The sequence below is a fragment of the Schistocerca cancellata genome, chromosome 6 (assembly GCF_023864275.1).
Source record: "Schistocerca cancellata isolate TAMUIC-IGC-003103 chromosome 6, iqSchCanc2.1, whole genome shotgun sequence".
In the NCBI taxonomy this organism is placed as follows: domain Eukaryota; kingdom Metazoa; phylum Arthropoda; class Insecta; order Orthoptera; family Acrididae; genus Schistocerca; species Schistocerca cancellata.
In genome coordinates, this window is record NC_064631.1 from 283,341,732 (window position 1) to 283,361,626 (window position 19,895).

The 19,895-nt window shown below is 41.0% G+C and overlaps 1 protein-coding gene across 1 annotated transcript in view; it reads right to left on the bottom strand.

The window, feature by feature from the left end:
* Positions 1-19,895, bottom strand: part of LOC126190839 (peptide chain release factor 1-like, mitochondrial) — a 73,588-nt gene that overhangs the window by 45,509 nt on the left and 8,184 nt on the right. The window contains exons 3-4 of the mRNA XM_049931418.1: positions 12,474-12,660; positions 2,901-3,064 (exon numbers count right to left, since the gene is read on the bottom strand). Coding sequence (XP_049787375.1) covers positions 2,901-3,064; positions 12,474-12,660 — 351 coding nt within the window. The remainder of the gene's footprint in view (positions 1-2,900; positions 3,065-12,473; positions 12,661-19,895) is intronic.

Below are 19,895 nucleotides of genomic sequence, written 5' to 3' on the forward strand. Positions count from 1 at the left end.
TCATCTGCACAAAGAAATTATTCACAGATCGAGAAAGAAGCATTGGCTCTTGTATTTGGTGTTACAAAGTTTCATGATTTCTTGTATGGTTGTCACTTTACCATCATCACAGACCACAAACCTTTGACATCGCTTTTTCATCCGACCAAGCCTGTACCTCCAGGTACTGCGCAGAAATTCATTCGCTGGTCTATTTTCCTCTCGCAGTACCACTACGATATCTTGTATCGGTCCACTGCTAAGCACGGAAATGCCAATGTGTTGTCCCGTTTGCCTGTTGCTGAGGATAGAGCATACGATTCCTCCGAACTTGCTTACATGTTCATTGATTCGGAAACTGATGACGTGGTCGAATCATTTCCGATTGATTTTTGTCGTGTAGCTACAGCCACAGCTGCCGACCCTGTCCTTGCTACCATTCTGCGTTTTGTTGCTACGCAATGGCCCTTGTCAAAGTCACAGATCGGGGATCCGTTGGTTCGCCGATTTTTTGCTCACAAGGAGAGACTTTTTGTACGACGTGGTGTTTTGCTATTGCGTTCTGATAATGATCAGTCCAGGGTCGTGGTCCCACGTTCGTTACAGTCCTCTGTCTTACAGCTTCTCCACCAAGGACATTGGGGTATAGTGAGAACAAAACAACTTGCTCGTCAGCACTGTACTTGGTTCGGAATCGATGCCGTGATTACAAATATGTGCTCTTCTTGCATGGTGTGTGCCGAACAACAATCAGCACCACCGCGGAAATCCTTTGCACGGCCAAAAGCCACTTCCCCTTGGCAACGCTTACACATCGATTTTGCTGGTCCATTCTGGAATGCTCGATGGTTGGATGTGGTAGATTCATTCAGTAATTTTCCTTTTGTTGTCCGGATGTCTTCCACGACGTCATCTGCCACCATCCAAGTGTTATCTGCTATCTTCTGCATTGAAGGTCTTCCACAGACTATTGTTTCCAACAATGGCCCACAATTCATGTCCGCAGAATTTCAGTCATTCTGCACGGCCAATGGTATTCAACATCTGACGTCCGCGCCGTTTTCACCACAGTCAAACGGTGCCGCTGAACGATTGGTCAGGACTTTCAAGTCACAGATGTTGAAGTTGAAAGCATCACATTCTCGGGAGGACGCGTTATTGCTCTTTTTGTCCTCGTATCGCTCTCAGCCCCGAGATGGTCGTTCGCCGGCTGAGTTGCTTCACGGTCGCCCTCATCGAACCTTGATGTCTTTGCTACATCCACCACATCAGGTTCCTGTGCAGCGGCAGACACCTGCTTTTGCCTCAGGTGACGTTGTCTTCTACCGCAACTATCGAGGTTCACGGCGTTGGCTCGAAGGGCGCATTCTACGCTGCCTCGGCTGCACTATGTATCTGGTTTTGGGGGCCTCTGGTGAGGTGCATCGGCATCTCAATTAGCTGCGCCTCTGTCGTCGCATGGGATCTGCCGCTCCCTGTCTGCTTTCAGCGACGGTGCCGTCCGGTCAGCACCCTGGGGACCCATCTACTGGCTCGCCTCAGCCCCAGGTGTTACCGATGCTGCCTTCCATTTTGCCCCATGGCGACGCGCCTCCGCCGCCTGTTCTCCCACCGTCGACGCCCGCAGTGGACGCATCGCTGCAACCGCCGGGCACCTCCCTGGGTCATGCGCCGCCGATCGCTTCCCGTGACCAGTTATCCTCCGACATGGAACTCTTGCCCGCTCCGCACCATATGTCGTCTTCTCCCGTCGGGTGCCCCGGCCCGATGAAGGTTGACCCTTCGGCCCCTCCTGTCTCTCTACGGGCGCATACACCGCATGTTGGCGTGCACCCTGGAGCAGGTTTTCAGGCGTTTCCTAGCTCCCAGCGGTCCGATTGGCAGGGTGCGGGTGGCACAGCCTCGCCTGTTGTTAGGCTCCCCACCTCGTCGCATACGTCAACATGGGGTCCTCCCCACGGCGGGCGGAAGCCTTATGCCACAACCGTGCGCCGATTTGCGGGGGAGGAATGTGGTGTCACTGCCAGACACCACACTTGCTAGGTGGTAGCCTTTAAATCGGCCGCAGTCCGTTAGTATACGTCAGACCCGCATGTCGCCAATATCAGTGATTGCAGACCGAGCGCCGCCACACGGCAGGTCTAGAGACACTTCCTAGCACTCGCCCCAGTGGTACAACCGACTTTGCTAGCGATGGTTCACTGACACAATACACTCTCATTTGCCGAGACGATAGTTAGCATAGCCTTCAGCTACGTCATTTGCAACGACCTAGCAAGGCGCATTACCAGTTACTATTGATGCTGTAAAACATGTACCGTCAAAAGCGACGTTCACCATTTATGGATTAAAGTTAAGTATTCCAGCAGCTACGTACGTTTTTTGCTAAAGTCTAATTTTCTTGTCCTGTTCCAGACCTCACGCCAGCCTGCGTGAGTTAAAATGCGTGCCTTTCGGCTTCCTCTCATACCGGTGTTGGCTCTCCTGCCAACCCACAACGCAATGTGTTGGTTGACTTTGCCAAGACGGAAATTAAATGACGAGGAGAAAAATCAGCAAAATAGAAACATACAGCCACAAATTGTTGAGGAAATCAATGCCCGTCATGGAGTGTACTGTTGAAGGAGGCCCCCCCCCCCACCACCACTACTCCGCACAATAGATTTCAGAGATGTGATCCCTAGCCTCCCCCCCCCCCCTTTTTTTCTTGAGCATACACATAAAATGATATCACTCTGCTCAGAACTTCAGTTGACCTTTTGAAAAATAAAATGTAAGTACATGAAGTAATTCTATTTTGTTCCTAATTTATTCTGAATTCAAAAGCTACTAGACAAAGATATTTATTAGTGAGCAATCCTTTTGTAACATGCAATGCATACAAGGAGATGGAGTTAAATTGTCAACATGAACAAACGTACCTCTGATGGCTGAGGCATTACTGCAACTGCTACTGTGCTTGTGTGTATACGTCCTGCCTTCTCAGTGGCCGGAATACGCTGAACGCGATGTACACCAGCCTCGTGGCGTAAGAGAGAATATGCACCTGCACCCTGGACAAGGAGACTCGCATGTCGCACTCCACCTACACAGTCAATGGAATGCAGTGTTTTGTACAGACAGAACCTAATATGTAAAACTGAGCATGTGGAAGTTACTACTTTGACTATCTTCAAATCTGGAAGTTCACCACAGAGCACTTTCCTTGTAAAATCAGCACAAGCAACCAACTGCCTAAAACCTATTGTTTATGGGGGTCTAGTTCAGTTCAGTACACCAAGTTTGCTGATTTCTAATGCAGATTATTTCCTTATTCCGCACAACCAGATCACTACAGCAGAACTAACTTGCAATTATTCCACTACCCTGGCATATGAGCAACTGAAGAACCTCAAACATAGGAAATACTTTGAAAACTCTACAGTAGCACTTTTCTGATGGCAAAATAATGTCCATCTCACTGAAACCATTAACCAGCATTTTTTTCTTGGGCTATAGTTTTCTTAAATCATATACAGAAATGAAAATATCTTCCCGTACGTCTCAGGACAGCATGATTACAGCTATATTAGCTGTACGTTATGAATTATACATTTTGTACAAATTTTAATGTTTAGTTCAATGTATCTTTGTTTGAGTTTGTCATGATCAGGCCTGAATTGAAACTCAATGACAGTTTATACAGTTTCAAAATATAATACAACATGGATGGATAAAAAATCTACTCGCCAAGTGGCAGCAGGAAACAACATTTCATAACCTGACCATTCCTTTTCCTTCATACCTCTTCATTTTCCTTCAACCCTTCTACCAGAAGGAGCCACAGGTTCTGAAAGCTTGCACATTTCCAAATCCTTTACGTGTTTTCTCTTGTCACCACTTGCTGAGTAGGCTTTTTATCTATCCATACTATATTGCAGTTTATATAAAAGTACAACTTAATTAATTAATCAATATGAACAACAATACTATAGAATCAAAAGTCTAAACTCTGCTTTGTGGACAGAGGTTTTGAGGTATCAGGGCAAGGTCGAGGGCAGATAGTGAAGTAAAATGAAAGACTTGTTACTGTAACATTGATTACCAGTTAGTGGTAACTGTATAGCATCCCTTATTGTGTGTGAAACTTATCAGTTGCGATTTTAATATTACAAAGAGACAGAAAGGCTGCCCAGTACTTGCCTATGGGAGCTGAAACTCCCAATAAAGCTAAAAGAAACAGTTTAAACAAATTTATTAATATTTCACAGTTTCAGAACTACATGTGCCATCAATGGGGATGAAAAGGGGATCAACAGGGAAGACTGGAAAAAGGGGAGACGGGCAAACTTTTTCTATTTAAGATTTTGTTTTTATTATATTTTCTGCTGCTAATACCACACCGCAGTGCAACACCACATCGTATCACTGTGCAGCTGATCAGAGAGTTTAAGGAATTACATTGTACACATCTGCATCTATAGCACACATTGCAAACCACCGTTAATTGCAAGACTGAGGATACTTGCCATTATAACATGTCTAATGCTTTCTTCTTATTCCATTCACATATGGCAAAACACAACACATAGGGAAAAAATTGAAGTTTATTGTTGTTTTGATGATTCACATAACTAAATGTGTCAGATTTTACTTATTCACATAACTAAATGTGTCAGATTTTAAATCAAATCTGCAGTTTAATGACTGCAGTAACTGAGGTTTCAGCAGCCTAAGAAACAACCAGAAGAAGCTTTTGAGGTCTATTTATTTTTCCAGGAAAACTCATCTATTTTAATTTACAATTTTAAAAGAATTGTTTGTCCTTTATAATTTAGTAGCTGTCTGTTGGTCTGGTCTAATGGTAGAGAGATTAATCAATTGTTAAGTTTCAACACTCAAACAGTTACCTGTAAATGTACAGGTCCTACCCAGAAAAATGAACTGAAGATGTCACGAGGGTGAAAGAACTGTTGTGCTTTGGCCTGAGAATCAGTGTGGGAATGTAATAACTCCATACACTCCAGTAGTCTTGCAAGTGGAATATAGTCACACACTACTTGTCTCTAGGCACTATTAAATGAAGTGCCTGTTCAGAAAAAGAACAGAAACAGGATTTATGTGAAACAAATGCTGGCAGCAGCAGAATCATTCTGCAGTCATCTGCAAATGCCTACACTCTAAATTTTCTCAATAGTGTTTTGCAAAAAGATCCTCATCCTACCTCCAGGGATTCCCATTTGAGTTCACTAAACAGCTCTGCAGTACTCGCACGTTGACTGAACCTACTGGTAACAAATGTAGCAACCCTCCTCTGACATGCTACAATGTCTTTCTTTATTCTGACCTGGAGAGGATCCCAAGCACTCAAGCAGTACTCAAGAATGAATTGCACTAGTGTTCCATGTATGGTCTCCTTTGCAAATGATTCACACTTTCCTAAATTCTCCTAATAAACCAAAGTCGACCATTTGCCTTTCCTACTGCCATCCTTATGTGTTCTTTCCATTTCATATCGCTTTGCAATGTTATGCCTAGACAATTAATCAATGAGACTGTGTCAAGCAGCAAACTGCTAATGCTGTATTCAAACACTGGGATTGCTTTTTTTTTGTACATTTAGAGCAACCTGCCATTCATCATACCAAACAGAAATTTTGTCCAAGTCATCTTGTATCCTCCTACAGTCACTCAATGATGGAACCTCCCCATACGCCATAGCATCATCAGCAAACAGCTGCAGATTGCTGCTACTAACACTGTCTGTCTGGTCATTCGTGTATCTTCCTCAGCTGCCTCTGTCAATTGGTTGCAGTCTCAAAATTAAAGCGGACGCTTAATTTGAATTCAAGCTGAAAGATTGCATTTTATTTCAGTTTTCTCACCCATCAAAGCGTGTTCCGTCCAGTAGTAATCACACACTATTCTGATGTGTTATGTGGCTGTTGCACAGTCATCCAGTGTTAATTAATGTCACAATAGTGATGGCAGACTGGCCTCATGGTCTAACAGTTGATATTTTCTGCTAGTGATACAGAGGTCATGGGTTCTATTCCTGGCAATCATCTCACATTTTCTCTGGTGGAAATATGCGGAGCAAGATTCATGCAAGGCCAAATAAGAAGCCATTCAAATATAAAGAAAAATTGATGCTCGGGTTGCTGAAGTGGCATCGCATCAAAAGACTTACACTGGGCTGAGTGAGACATAGTTTATTTGTTAGCAGCAGAAGCATCAGCTGTTATAATTTTCAGCTTCGTAAGTGAGCTGCTTGGTGAGTACAACAAAGGACCTTATTCTTTGCAGGCTTCCAGTCCAGTTCTATACTATTTAGATACACATGGTATGGCAGCAGTAGGAGAGAACAATTTTCTCGCAAAATTTTTTCTGCGGAATAAATAGTAAAAGGTTGGTACTTCTTCATCAATGCAAAAAATTTGTTTTTCCCTGTCTCTACATAGTTTTTTTTTTTTACTTTTTCTGTCCATTTATTTGTGACAGTCTGAAGTTTTGCAACTACAGTCATACTGGAGAAGTGGACATGAAAATAAACTCTTATCATTTACCTACATACACAATAAAGAAATGCTGGCTGGCACTTTAGTCTGACGATACTCCTCACAAACTGTCACTTTACCAGCATTTATTAACAGGGTAATGTGTGTGACTCCACATTCGTCTCAATAAACCACAGGTCACTTTAACTGTCATGCTTCACTTTTTTTTGTGTAAAAATCAAATGTTTACAAGTTTCTGTCTTTTACACACGACGACTCATTTACTATGGCACCTTTTAAAATGAAATTCCATGGATGGAATAGTTTTTCTTATGAGTTTCTTTGTTAGTCAGGAAGTCTAGCTCTGTGCAATGTAGGTTGTGAAATATTTTGCAGTGATGGTATTTCCCTGACCTATTAACAATATCTATCACAGAAATTGCTGCTTAACAACAAATCTACCTGTAATTATCAATGAAATATTTTTCGTATGCACTTTGCTTCTTCTGCCTTGGAGCAAATACCTAAACCCTGTTCTGCTTGACATTGTGTCCTCCTTCCATAAATTGCACACCATCAACTTACTCATCTTTAAAATTTTGCATGCACATTCTGTTTGCAGTGCCATTACCTTCTACTTATCGTCATCATTAATGACGTTAACAGTACACCACTGCAGCTGCTCAAGAAGACATATTCTGTAACCAATTTCTGTGCTTTCACTTCAAGGTAACAACATGCGCTACTTTGAATCATCATTATTACTATTATTTTTATTATTATTATTATTATTATTATTATTAATCATCATCATCATCATTCATTCATTCATTCATTTATTCATTCTACCATTCTTGTTATTATTTTCATGTCCAGGACAGTACAATTATTTACAGATTTACACCTACAATATGTAAATTATACTTTGTATACATCAAATTGATTTTGAAGTCCAAAATCCAGCAGTCTTGACTGCTGGGACATTTGCTGAAACCAGGTCCTTCAGCAAGCTGGCTTCAGGTGACTTCGGGCTGATCAAGAGGTGTTCACTATCTTGAAGATCTTCACAGTTGCAGGTTGCATCTCCAGTACTGTGGCCCCACTACTTCAAGTTTTGTTTGCACTGCATCACTCCAATTCACAGTCCGTTCAAAGCCTTCCATGTCTGATAGAGTAGTTGGAAATCAGAACGAGCTCTTTCTTTAGGTTTTGATTATTACTTCAAGTTGCCTTGTTTTTACCACCGATTCGTTGAGCTTCAGCCTAGGACATGACGCTTTGCTTCCAAACAATGGGATGCCTGGTGCCATTCTCCTGCTTCTTCTTCTCAACCTCTATCACTGTTCTTCGTTTCATATCCATGGGTGCTATGTCTATAAGATTGTCAATTGTATTTTGTCAACTGGAGTTGCTCATACACAATCAGTATAACACGGCCTGTCTTGTTAAGAGCAGTGTCAACTTGCCTACGTGTGTGAAGGTCTGCCAGACTGGTGTAGCATATTCTGCCACAAAGAAACATAGAGAAAGAGCAGACGTACGTAGAACATTTAGTTGAGCTCCCCACGTGCTGTTAGTGAGCTTGCACATAATATTATTTCTGCTGCATGCTTTGAACTTCATGTTCTCGCAATGGTCTATGAAAGTAGGTGTGTGGTTAAGCTTTACTCCGAGGTATGTAGGGGTGTCACAGTGTTGTAGTTGCTTTCCCCTCCAATTTACTTCCAGTTTTTTCCTGAGGTGTCTATTTCTCAAGTCAAATGCACAGACCTGTGTTTTGGATGTGTTAGCTTTAGGTGGTTATTGCCATAGTACTCTTCCAGATTTTCAAGGACTGCTGTCAGTTTCATTTCTACCACCTTGAACGTTCTTCCTTAGGCTGCAACCACTATGCCATTGTATGAAAGATGTTGTGGTTGTTCCAACAGGTTGGTCATTGGTGTACAGACAGTACAGCAGCTGTGCCAGCACAATCCTTGGGGAAGACCGCTCTGGATTTTCCATCAACTTCTATTTTTGCTCAGGGTGACAAAGAATTGTTGTTTTGTCATAGGGTTTAGATAAACTGTGTTAATCTGTAATCCTTGGTGATTGTACAAATTTCTCTTGTGAGTGTTTTATGATTTAATGTGTCATATACTGCTGTTAGATCCAAGAGTGACACGCTTGTCTGCCCTCTCTAGTATTCGTTTGAGAGTTAGGTTGAGGACCTGGCCATAACATGATTTTCCTAGGTGGAATCCTGCCTGTTTTTTAACAAGGGTCTGATTTACGTATCCAGATATGCGGTTCAGAATCATTCTTTCCAATAATTTGTGTAGATGACACAGAAGCGAGGCTGGTTGAAAACTCTTGGGGTCTCTCAGATCTTTCCCACGTTTCAATATGGCTACCACTTGAGCTTTACAGCAGATTTAGGGTATCTGTAACTTGAAGACACACTTGTTAATTAGTTTTAAAACCCACTGATTAGTACCTGGTCCGAATTTCTTTATTTGTTCAATTTGTAGGTCATCTAATCCTGGAGCTTTGTTATTCTTCACGCAGCATATGGTGTCCTCTACAGCGTGCAGCAGTACGGACTAAGCAGTTTCTATCAATTACTGCTGGAGCTGTGGTGGGGGCAGGCAGTTGCACGTGGTCTGCCTTTGTTCAGTCGTTGACCATATTTCAGTAGCCAACATGGTCTGGACCAGTACACATTGTGGTTTTGCCATTCACGCTTATTATGAAAACAACAGATCTGTGATCGCAACACAATGAGCTTTTCGGCGACAGTTCAACATTCCACGCAACAATGCCATTCCTAATGCAAACACAATTCGGTCCTGGGTTTGGCAATTGGAGGAAACTGGTGGCACAGTAAGAATACATACACACGGCCGATGCAGATCCATCAGAACACAGCGGGTGAGAACAGCAGTTCAACCATCGCCGCAACGTTCTGCTCGACGACAAGCTGTTGCATTGGGGATTTCAGACCGCAGTTTGAGAAGGATTCTGCAATGGGATTTGAAGTTCCATCCTTTCAAAATAATGATTGCTCAAGAATTACGCCCAGCAGACTATGCCAACCGTCAAAATCTGTGTGAGCAAATGCTTGCTTGAATCCCTCCAAATGCAGCAGTAGTGACGAGGCACATTTTCATCTTAGTGGGTGCGTGAATAAGCAAAACTTTCGTTACTGGGCTGAAAATAGCTCCCGATTCATTCACGAAAGACCGCAAAATTCTCCTAAAGTGACAGTGTGGTGTGCCATATCACAGTTTCGCATGGTAGGCCCTTACTTTTTTGAGGAAGGAGTGACCATGAAAGTGAATTCCACACGTTATGTTTCAATGTTGCAAAATTTTCTGCAACCCAGAATGGACGAGATTGCTGAAGAACATGGACTGGGGGGGGGGGGGGGGGGGGCGTGTGGTTCCAACAGGATGGAGCTACTGCTCACACAGCTCAAATTTCACTTGATGTTTTGAGAGAAATGTTTCCGGGACGCCTCGTCTCTTTGAGGGGTGATGTTGGGTGGCCTGTGCGGTCACCAGATTTGAGCATTTGTGACTACTTTCTTTGGGGATATCTGAAGGAAATGGTTTTCAAAAGCCACCCTCACACCCTACCAGAGTTAAAAGAGTGGATTATTGACGAAGTGAATGCCATACCCCGTGATATGTGTGCAAGAGCTGCTCGAAACTTCAGGGATCGTCTACAGAATATATTGATGCTAACGGCCACCATCTTGAGGAAATTATATTAAAAACAAAATGAATGTAAAATATTATATTGTACTAATTTATAAAATAAAAACATTTTTTCTCTATACATCCAGATTTACTTTTTATTGCTCCTTAAAATTGCTTAGTCGATTCTGCTGCAACCTGTATTTCTGCTAAAGTGAAAGGGCAAGAAATAAAGCCATTTTCTTCAACATATCATTGTAGCTTTGTCCTCTCAGATCGCTTTTTGGTTTTGCCATTTAGTAGCAGATGATGAGCTATTTGGTCAGGGGTTGCATTAGATGTATCAACAGAAATTCTAGTGTGGTCATCACTGAGGTTTTTCAAGAGATTCCACACTTTATGACTACTATGCTTCATGTCTAACTGTGTTACTAGGTTACACCACTTTTCTCTTGTAGAGGCAGATATGGCAGAATCAGCTGTTCACCTGTTTGAATTGTTTCTTCGGAGAACGGGTCTTCATTGAATAATTTCTCATATTTCTCCAGCAGTGCTTTTGAAACTCTGTCAAGCCCTGGCATATAGGTAGTTCTACAGTTCCTAGGGATATGTTTCCATCAGATGGTTTTCACTCAGATGCCAAAGTGACCATACTTTCCTGGGACAGGTTTGACATTTCCCACTTCCCTATCCAATCTTCTGTGAAATTAGTCCACTGTGCCCTCTTAAAATTAAATCATCTTTTCAATGGGATTTTCTTTAGCACCACAGCTGCTTCCACAATACAGATGTCGGTCAATGCTGAGAGCATGGGACTGGTTCCATAATTTCTTTTTTGAAGTAGTATGCCGTGTTCTCACTTACAAAGATGATATCAAGGTTATATCCTGAGTGCCACCTCCCACTGTTGAAAGAGTGTGGTTTCTTCGGGTCATGTAAGAGCTTCAGCTCCATGTTTTTGGTCCAGTCTTCAAGATCTTATCCATTTTTGTCCCTTTGTAGGCCCACGAAAAGCTGTGGCAACTGAAATCACACGACTAGTTTCACTGGTTGCTGCAAAAATTATTTCATTCCTTGAAACTGAGGTCTGTATTTGGTGAATTATACACTGATCTTACTGTGCGTTACTGAAAAACAGTCAGGATTTCTGCGTTTTCTTTTGCCATTAGGTCTGTGGATAGGGTAAGAAGGTTCAGTTTGGCAAATATTGCATTTCCATACTGAGCATTTGATTCTTCAATAATCAGTTAGATACTTTTTATGTTTGGCCTCCAACCATACGGATCTCTTGTATCATAAGAAAGTCAGTTTGTGTGTTTGCAGATGTCTGATTGCAGAGCTTCTGTCTCATATGATATCACCTCAATATTAATGGAGATTACCATCAGAATTGGCTTTGAAAAAGTCTTTTTGGTCTCATTATTGTAGTTGTTCTGGTGGTGAAAGGTTATACCACTAGGATAACTTATAGCATTGCCACAGTACACCCGATTGTCTGTGATGGCATTTTATGAGCAGTGTAATCTTCAGGGAGGCACCTTTCTTGTACTTTGAACCAAAAAAAGACCATGACTACATTAGGTTATGCTATGCCTGGGTCCATGGATTGCTTTCCCATGTAATACATCGTCGGTTTGTACTATAAATGTGTGTGTGTGTGTGTGTGTGTGTGTGTGTGTAAGTTCACAGTAAATCATTCCACTTTGCCAAGGGCCACGTGGAGTCACCATGCGGTTTGAGGCACCATGTCACAGACTGCATGCCCCCTCCCGCTGGAGGTTCGAGTTCACCCTCGGGCATGGGTGTATATGTGTTGTTCTTAGCATAAGTTGTGTGTAAATCTAGGGACCGATGACCTCAGCAGTTTGATCCCTTAGGAATTCACACACACACACACACACACACACACACACACACACACACACACACATCCTGCTCGTAGAGCTTACTGCTGTGCAGCAAGCAGGCTTTAGAGATGGACACGAGCCAGACCAGGATCAAATCCACGAGGCAGATGATTCCCAATAACAAGCTCACAAAATACTAAGTACAAACAGTTAAAATATGATGACAGACAGAACAAAATTCACAGGCAGATAGTGCATGTGACTTCTCTCTCAGGTTAATCAACGACTGTGGTGACTGAAGAGGTATCTAGCCACAAAGTTGCAATCTTGTCCAAAAACCCCTTACTCCTCCCCCAATGGCCCTCCTACTTTGAGAGCTAAAATAAGCAGTACTGTATGACATCACAGTCACTGTAGTTATCACTAGTGTCAGTGGTAAAATCAGTTAAGTTGAATCATATAGAACATCCCTTGAAGTGCATCATTGTACTCACCTCCCTCACTGGTGTCAAGTGCAGCTAAGTCTGTTTGCCATTTCTGGAATGTGGTAAAAGCTTGATACATGTCAAATAATTCTCGTGCAAACAGCATGGCTTCTTGACCACCAACACCTGGCATAACTTCCAGAACTACACCACTACAGCTGTCATCTGGATGAGCAGGTGTCAGTATTTCCAGTAGCTGCAACAGAAACTTCAGTTAAAACTTATTCAGACTCTTACAGTAAACAAAACTATATGTTTAGTCAAAAACTAATTTTTTTCCACAATGTAAACTGAAATAACTTCATGTGTGGTTATGGGTACAGTGTAGTAAACATACTACCAGAAAATGTTTTACATATTTATTGTAATATTTGTTTATGCAGAAATTTACTGTGACTCTTCAGTTTCTTCTGGTGTAATTGCTGAAATGACAAAATAATCAATGGGTGTATGGCTGGAATTCAGTGACCTATGGGTACAATATTTTGGCTAACAGCCATGTTGCCATCATTGGATGTACTAATGAAAGTATTGCCTCCTGCACATTGAGAATCATGTGGCTATAACATTTGTCCTATTTCTTGAATGGTTCAAGATACTGAAATGAAGTATTTTGCAAAAGAGAGCATGCAAAGAGGCATGTATATTTTATGAAAAATACTCAACTTTTTTTATCTGCCAATATGTGTAAACACACCAATAGTACTTAAATTCTCTAAGCGTAGAATATGGGGGATTTCCAAGCAGTAGTAAACATGTGCGCAATTCCATCTCAAATCATAAAAGTCAAGAGTCAATGTGTTACATCACTATTTCAAAGTTTGCTGAAAAAATATATGATGAAGTCCCACTTGATACCTCTTTAAAACTACAATATTTTCACTTTCTGATGATCTGTTAAAATGCCACAGACCTCCGTAAATGAGAGTATTTGTGAAAATGTTGTAAGGAAAGGGAAAATTCAAAATTTGTAATAAAGAAATCAAAATTGATAGAGACCTGAATTTATTTTCAATAAATAGTTTGTTCTCAATACTATGGGACATGATTAACACATATATACACTTTAGCTTTTGGGGGGAAGGGAAATAAACTATGAAAATTTGTAACTTTTGGTGAATTTCAAAATTATGTTTTGAAAATATAAATAGTAACAGGATGTTAAATATCTTGAGCAATGATAAAGTGGAAGGACTGCTGTCAGCTATAATGTATGAAATTCTTAAACTGTCAAAATATTTGTACATAAAGATGAAACACACTGAAATTTTTTGATCATTTATAAATTTTTTTTTCTCCAAGTTCATAAATGTTCTAAAAATTTCGTGGTACGTTAGTTGATCATTGTACTTAGGGAAAGAACAATCAGAGTGGGATTTAAACTGATTGCTGATTTTAAGTAAATGTCATGCAAAACTGGTATTTCTGAATCAAAATAATTACTTTACAACATTATAAGTCAGTGGGAAAACAATTCATAATTTTGTCCGAAAGCATTTTGTACCGAAAATGAGATATATAGAATATTTATACCCATTTTTCTTTCATCATCATCATCATTTAAGACTGATTATGCCTTTCAGCGTTCAGTCTGGAGCATAGCACCCCTTATACAGTTCCTTCATGATCCCCTATTCAGTGCTAACATTGGTGCCTCTTCTGATGTTAAACCTATTACTTCAAAATCATTCTTAACCGAATCCAGGTACCTTCTCCTCAGTCTGCCCCGACTCCTCCTACCCTCTACTGCTGAATCCATGAGTCTCTTGGGTAACCTTGCTTCTCCCATGCGTGTAACATGACCCCACCATCTAAGCCTGTTCGCCCTGACTGCTACATCTATAGAGTTCATTCCCAGTTTTTCTTTGATTTCCTCGTTGTGGACACCCTCCTGCCATTGTTCCCATCTACTAGTACCTGCAATCATCCTAGCTACTTTCATATCCGTAGCCTCAACCTTGATGATAAGGTAACCTGAATCCGACCAGCTTTCGCTCCCATACAACAAAGTTGGTCGAAAGATTGAACTGTGCACAGATAACTTAGTCTTGGTACTGACTTCCTTCTTGCAGAAGAGAGTAGATCGTAGCTGAGCGCTAACTGCATTAGCTTTGCTACACCTCGCTTCCAGTTCTTTCACTATGTTGCCATCCTGTGAGAATATGCATCCTAAGTACTTGAAACCGTCCACCTGTTCTAACTTTGTTCCTCCTATTTGGCACTCAATCCGTTTATATTTCTTTCCCACTGACATTACTTTCGTTTTGGAGATGCTAATCTTCATACCATAGTACTTACATTTCTGATCTAGCTCTGAAATATTACTTTGCAAACTTTCAATCGAATCTGCCATCACAACTAAGTCATCCACATATGCAAGACTGCTTATTTTGTGTTCACATATCTTAATCTCACCCAGCCAGTCTATTGTTTTCAACATATGATTCATAAATAATATGAACAACAGTGGAGACAGGTTGCAGCCTTGTCTTACCCCTGAAACTACTCTGAACCATGAACTCACTTTACCGTCAACTCTAACTGCTGCCTGACTATCCATGTAAAGACCTTTAATTGCTTGCAAAAGTTTGCCTCCTATTCCATAATCTTGTAGAACAGACAATAACTTCCTCCTAGGAACCCGGTCATATGCCTTTTCTAGATCTATAAAGCATAGATACAATTCCCTGTTCCACTCATAACACTTCTCCATTATTTGCCGTAAGCTAAAGATCTGGTCCTGACAACCTCTAAGAGGCCTAAACCCACACTGATTTTCATCCAATTGGTCCTCAACTAATACTCGCACTTTCCTTTCAACAATACCTGAGAAGATTTTACCCACAACACTGATTAAAGAGATACCTCTGTAGTTGTTACAATCTTTTCTGTTTCCATGTTTAAAGATTGGTGTGATTACTGCTTTTGTCCAGTCTGATGGAACCTGTCCCGACTCCCAGGCCATTTCAATTATCCTGTGTAGACCTGACATTCCACTGTATTTGATGAGTTCCGACTTAATTTAATCCACCCCAGCCACTTTATTGCACTGCAATCTATTGACCATTTTTTCCACTTCCTCAAATGTGATCCTATTTCCATCATCATTCCTATCCCATTCTACCTCGAAATCTGAAACATTACTGATCGCATTTTCACCTACATTGAGCAACTCTTCAAAATATTCCCTCCATCTGCCCAAGGCATCCACAGGATTCACCAGCAGTTTTCCTGACCTGTCCAAAATACTTGTCATTTCCTTCTTACCTCCCTTTCGAAGACTGCTAATTACACTCCAGAATAGTTTTCCAGCAGCTTGACCCATAGTCTCCAACCTGTTTCCAAAGTCTTCCCACGATTTCTTCTTGGATGCTGCAATTATCTGTTTGGCTTTGTTTCTTTCTTCAACATAACTTTCTCTGTCTACCTGGGCTCTGGTATGTAGCCATTTTTGATACGCCTTCTTTTTCCTTTTACAGGCTGCCTGGACTGTATCATTCCACCAAGCTGTTTGCTTCATCCTACTTTTACATACTACTGTTCCAAGACATTCTTTAGCCATTTCTAGTACTGTGTCCCTGTACCTTGTCCATTCCTTTTCCAATGACTGTAATTGACTACATTCAACTAACTGGTACCTTTCTGAGATCGCTGTTATGTACCTGTGCCTGATTTCCTTATCCTGAAGTTTCTCCACTCTTATCCTCCTACGTATGGACCTGACCTCCTGCACTTTCGGCCTCACAATCCCAATTTCACTGCAGATTAAATAATGATCAGTGTCATCAAAGAATCCCCTGAATACACGTGTGTCCCTCACAGCCTTCCTGAATTCCTGATCTGTTATTATATAGTCAATGACAGATCTGGTTCCCCTGCCTTCCCAAGTATACCGGTGAATGTTCTTATGTTTAAAAAAAGGAGTTTGTGATTATTAAGCCCATACTGGCACAGAAATCCAAGAGTTGTTTCCCGTTCCTGTTGGCCTCCATATCCTCTCCAAATTTACCCATAACCCTTTCATACCCTTCTGTTCGATTTCCAATCCTGGCGTTAAAATCACCCATGAGCAGAACACTGTCCTTGTCCTTTACTCTAACAACTACATCACTGAGTGCCTCATAAAAACTATCCATCTATCTTGATCTGTCCCTTCACAATGCGAATATACTGACACAATCCTAATTTTCTTGCTAGATACTGTCAAATCTATCCACATCAGTCGTTCGTTTACATACCTTATTGCAACTACGCTGGGTTTCATTTCTTTCCTGATGTAAAGCCCTACTCCCCATTGTGCTATTCCTGCTTTGACTCCTGACAGGTAGACCTTGTATTCTCCCACTTCCTCTTCTTTCTCACCCCTTACCCGAATGTCACTAACAGCTAAAACGTCCAGCCCCATCTTACTTGCAGCCTCTGCCAGCTCTACCTTCTTCCCAGAGTAGCCCCCATTGATATTAATAGCTCCCCATCTCATTACCATTTGTTTGCCAAGTTGTATCTTAGGAGTCCCTGGTTTGTCAGTTAGATGTGGGACTCCGTCACCTCCAAAGGTCCGAGGCATTTTGCTCTGATTGTTGCCAGCATCATATTTAAAGTACCAGGGAAGCAGGTTGCTAGCCTTACTTGCCCCGAGTCCCATTGGGTTTTACCCCTAACGGCTGAGGGACTAACCGGTGGATTTGGTAGTCTTTGCCGTATGAGCACAAAGGTGACCACGACTCAGAATATGTCTGAGATGCCCAGCCTTATTCCAAAGTAACTGGTATCCCGACTGTCGGGACCACTTACTTGGCCACTCATACGTTGCCCGTGGTTCATGAACTAGGACATGACTACAGGAACCCACACCATGAACCATTTTTCTTTTTATGATATTATTCTTAAATTATTATTGTCTTCTGTCATGATTTTAATCCTTCATGACTTTCCATAAATTATAATTGCCTACAATTAAACAATCAACACTGTACTGTTGAAAAGATTTCATTAGTGTTTTTAATCTATTTCTGATTGAACTTGTATAGCCGAGCTGAATTTGCACACAGACGAGGACGATCCAACAAGAGCAGTACTCGGGAAATGGGAACTACACAGTGATCTTTTGATGATGGCAATTTGAAAGCATTAGCAGGACCATGAGGTGTCATAAAGGAGACGGTTATATCATGCAGCTCATGAGAGACACTTATTATCTGTCCCACCCACCACTGACTGTCATACACACAAGAAATGAAGTGGCGCACTACAAAGTCTTCTAATGTATACTGTTGTCTCTGCATTTCACACACAGTAACAGGCTGCATTTCATGGAGAACTGTTATTGCAAATGTATGTGCCATTCCAGGACGCAATCCAGTAGTGACTTGATTGAATTCCTACCACAGGCTTCATAGCAGACCACTCTTCTCTCTTTTTTAAATGGAATTCCCTTAATGCACTTTCATTTCGAATTAAGAGTTTCATGTTCGTTACTAATGTTGATATGGTGTGTTCGAATCCAGTAGCATCTCTTATAGCGTCAACAGTTTCATGCTGGAGATTAAATCTTGTTGCAAGATATTTACAGAGACCTCCTACCCCATCACACGCACCTTTTCCATGACCTGTTGCTGAAAATATCCACTTTTTGCCTTAATTTCTGTACTACAGTGTTGACCAAGCTCACAAAGCTGAAAGCAGTTTTTAAAATGAGATGATGCACCGTCAATCACACACATTTTTAGGAAATACATGGCCTCCAGATGCTATGTCATCAATTATCATGCTAACAGTGTAGCATACACGTGCACTGCCAAAAATGAGATCATCACTGACAGAAGCAAAACTGCATGGTGTTCCAAGAAAGTGAGCAACACCTATTAATACTGATATCTGTGCTTTGTGCCAGAATTTAGATGTGGCTGGTTTTACTTCTGCTATGGCCTGTCTCTGAATCCTCTGGATACGATGGTGAGCTATTCCTTTCGTGACTCAATGCCTAAACTCTGTAACAAAATTCTTTGGCTCTACTGTCTTCTTCATCAACTCTCCTCCCTCCCAGAATGCATAGGTTATGTCACTGTCAGTATTCTGAAGGCATAATGCGTCAACAATCATCACTTCAGCACCACGACACATTGCACACTCCGGCAATCAACATTTATCTTGCACCTCCTGACATATACACAAAAGCATCACATCCATCTCTGCGTAGAATCTGGACATGCCCAAATACCTTTCTCATTCCTTATTTCAAAAGCTTTTGAAATCAAATAATATGAGGAAGTGGGTATGTATTTCTGTATCTGCTGCTTAAAGTTGCTACTTGGTATCAGTATCAGTAACTGTACCATCTCAGGACAGGTGGCTGCTGAGATAACAGTATTTAGTTTCCAAGATCATACATCACATTTCGTGCACTTATCACTATCTTCAGGTTCTGTACCAAGTGCATCTACATTATACACTTCATAAAGTTTGGAAGATGTTGCTCATGTAAAACTTGTTTCAATTTCTTCCACTTATCTTTTTAAGCACTGTTTTCTTCTTGTGCTTCTTACCTTTCCTGGACGTTTAAGGGGGGATATAATAGGAGCTACAGCAGAAATGCTAACAATAAATGCTTCAACAACTTCACACCAAGGAAAATAAACATCTGCATTGTCTTCTTCATTTCACATTTAGGTGATGGTGATCATTCAAGTGTGTTGTCACTAAATTTCTTCTTGTACTGAGTGTGGCAATTCCTGCACAATGGATGTGATGCTAATACCATTACTTGAGAACCAAGATATTTCTGCAATACCTCTGACAGATTTCCAACAACTGTGAAGTGTTTTTCATTTTTGATAAACACCACCTTCTTGCTTCATTTTTCACAGTCTACACATCTCACGCTTTCACTGCTGTATTTCCTCACTGATATTGTATCTAACAAAAAGTTCAAACCAAACACAAAACTTGATGCAGAATAGTTGTGTGCAAATTCTCATTCATTTGTTATAAACAGAAGAGCACTGGAAACAGCATTGCCAACATGCATATTTTGCATTATAAATTCAGTGTTGCGGATATGTAGAATGCTGAAAATTTTTTAACACTTTACATAGAAAACTACTACCTACTGTGTGTGCACTGAGTACTAACATATTAACCAAACAATATTTTGTGTAATTCTCAAAAGTTTTCGGATGTAGTTTTTTGAGTAAATAAGTTGTAAAAACTCGTAATAATGCAAATTTTACATTTTTAGTAATAAATATTTAAATAATACAGATATCTGGAGCAGAGAATACACTGTTTCTAATTAAATCAGTAGCATCTGGCAATAAGACAAAAAAGATAGCATTTTGTGGCTCTCCAGATTAGAATTTCTTTTTAAGTGGAAAAATTAACTTGAATTTCGTATTTTCATCTTTCATGTATAAGTTAAAGGAAGCCCATAAG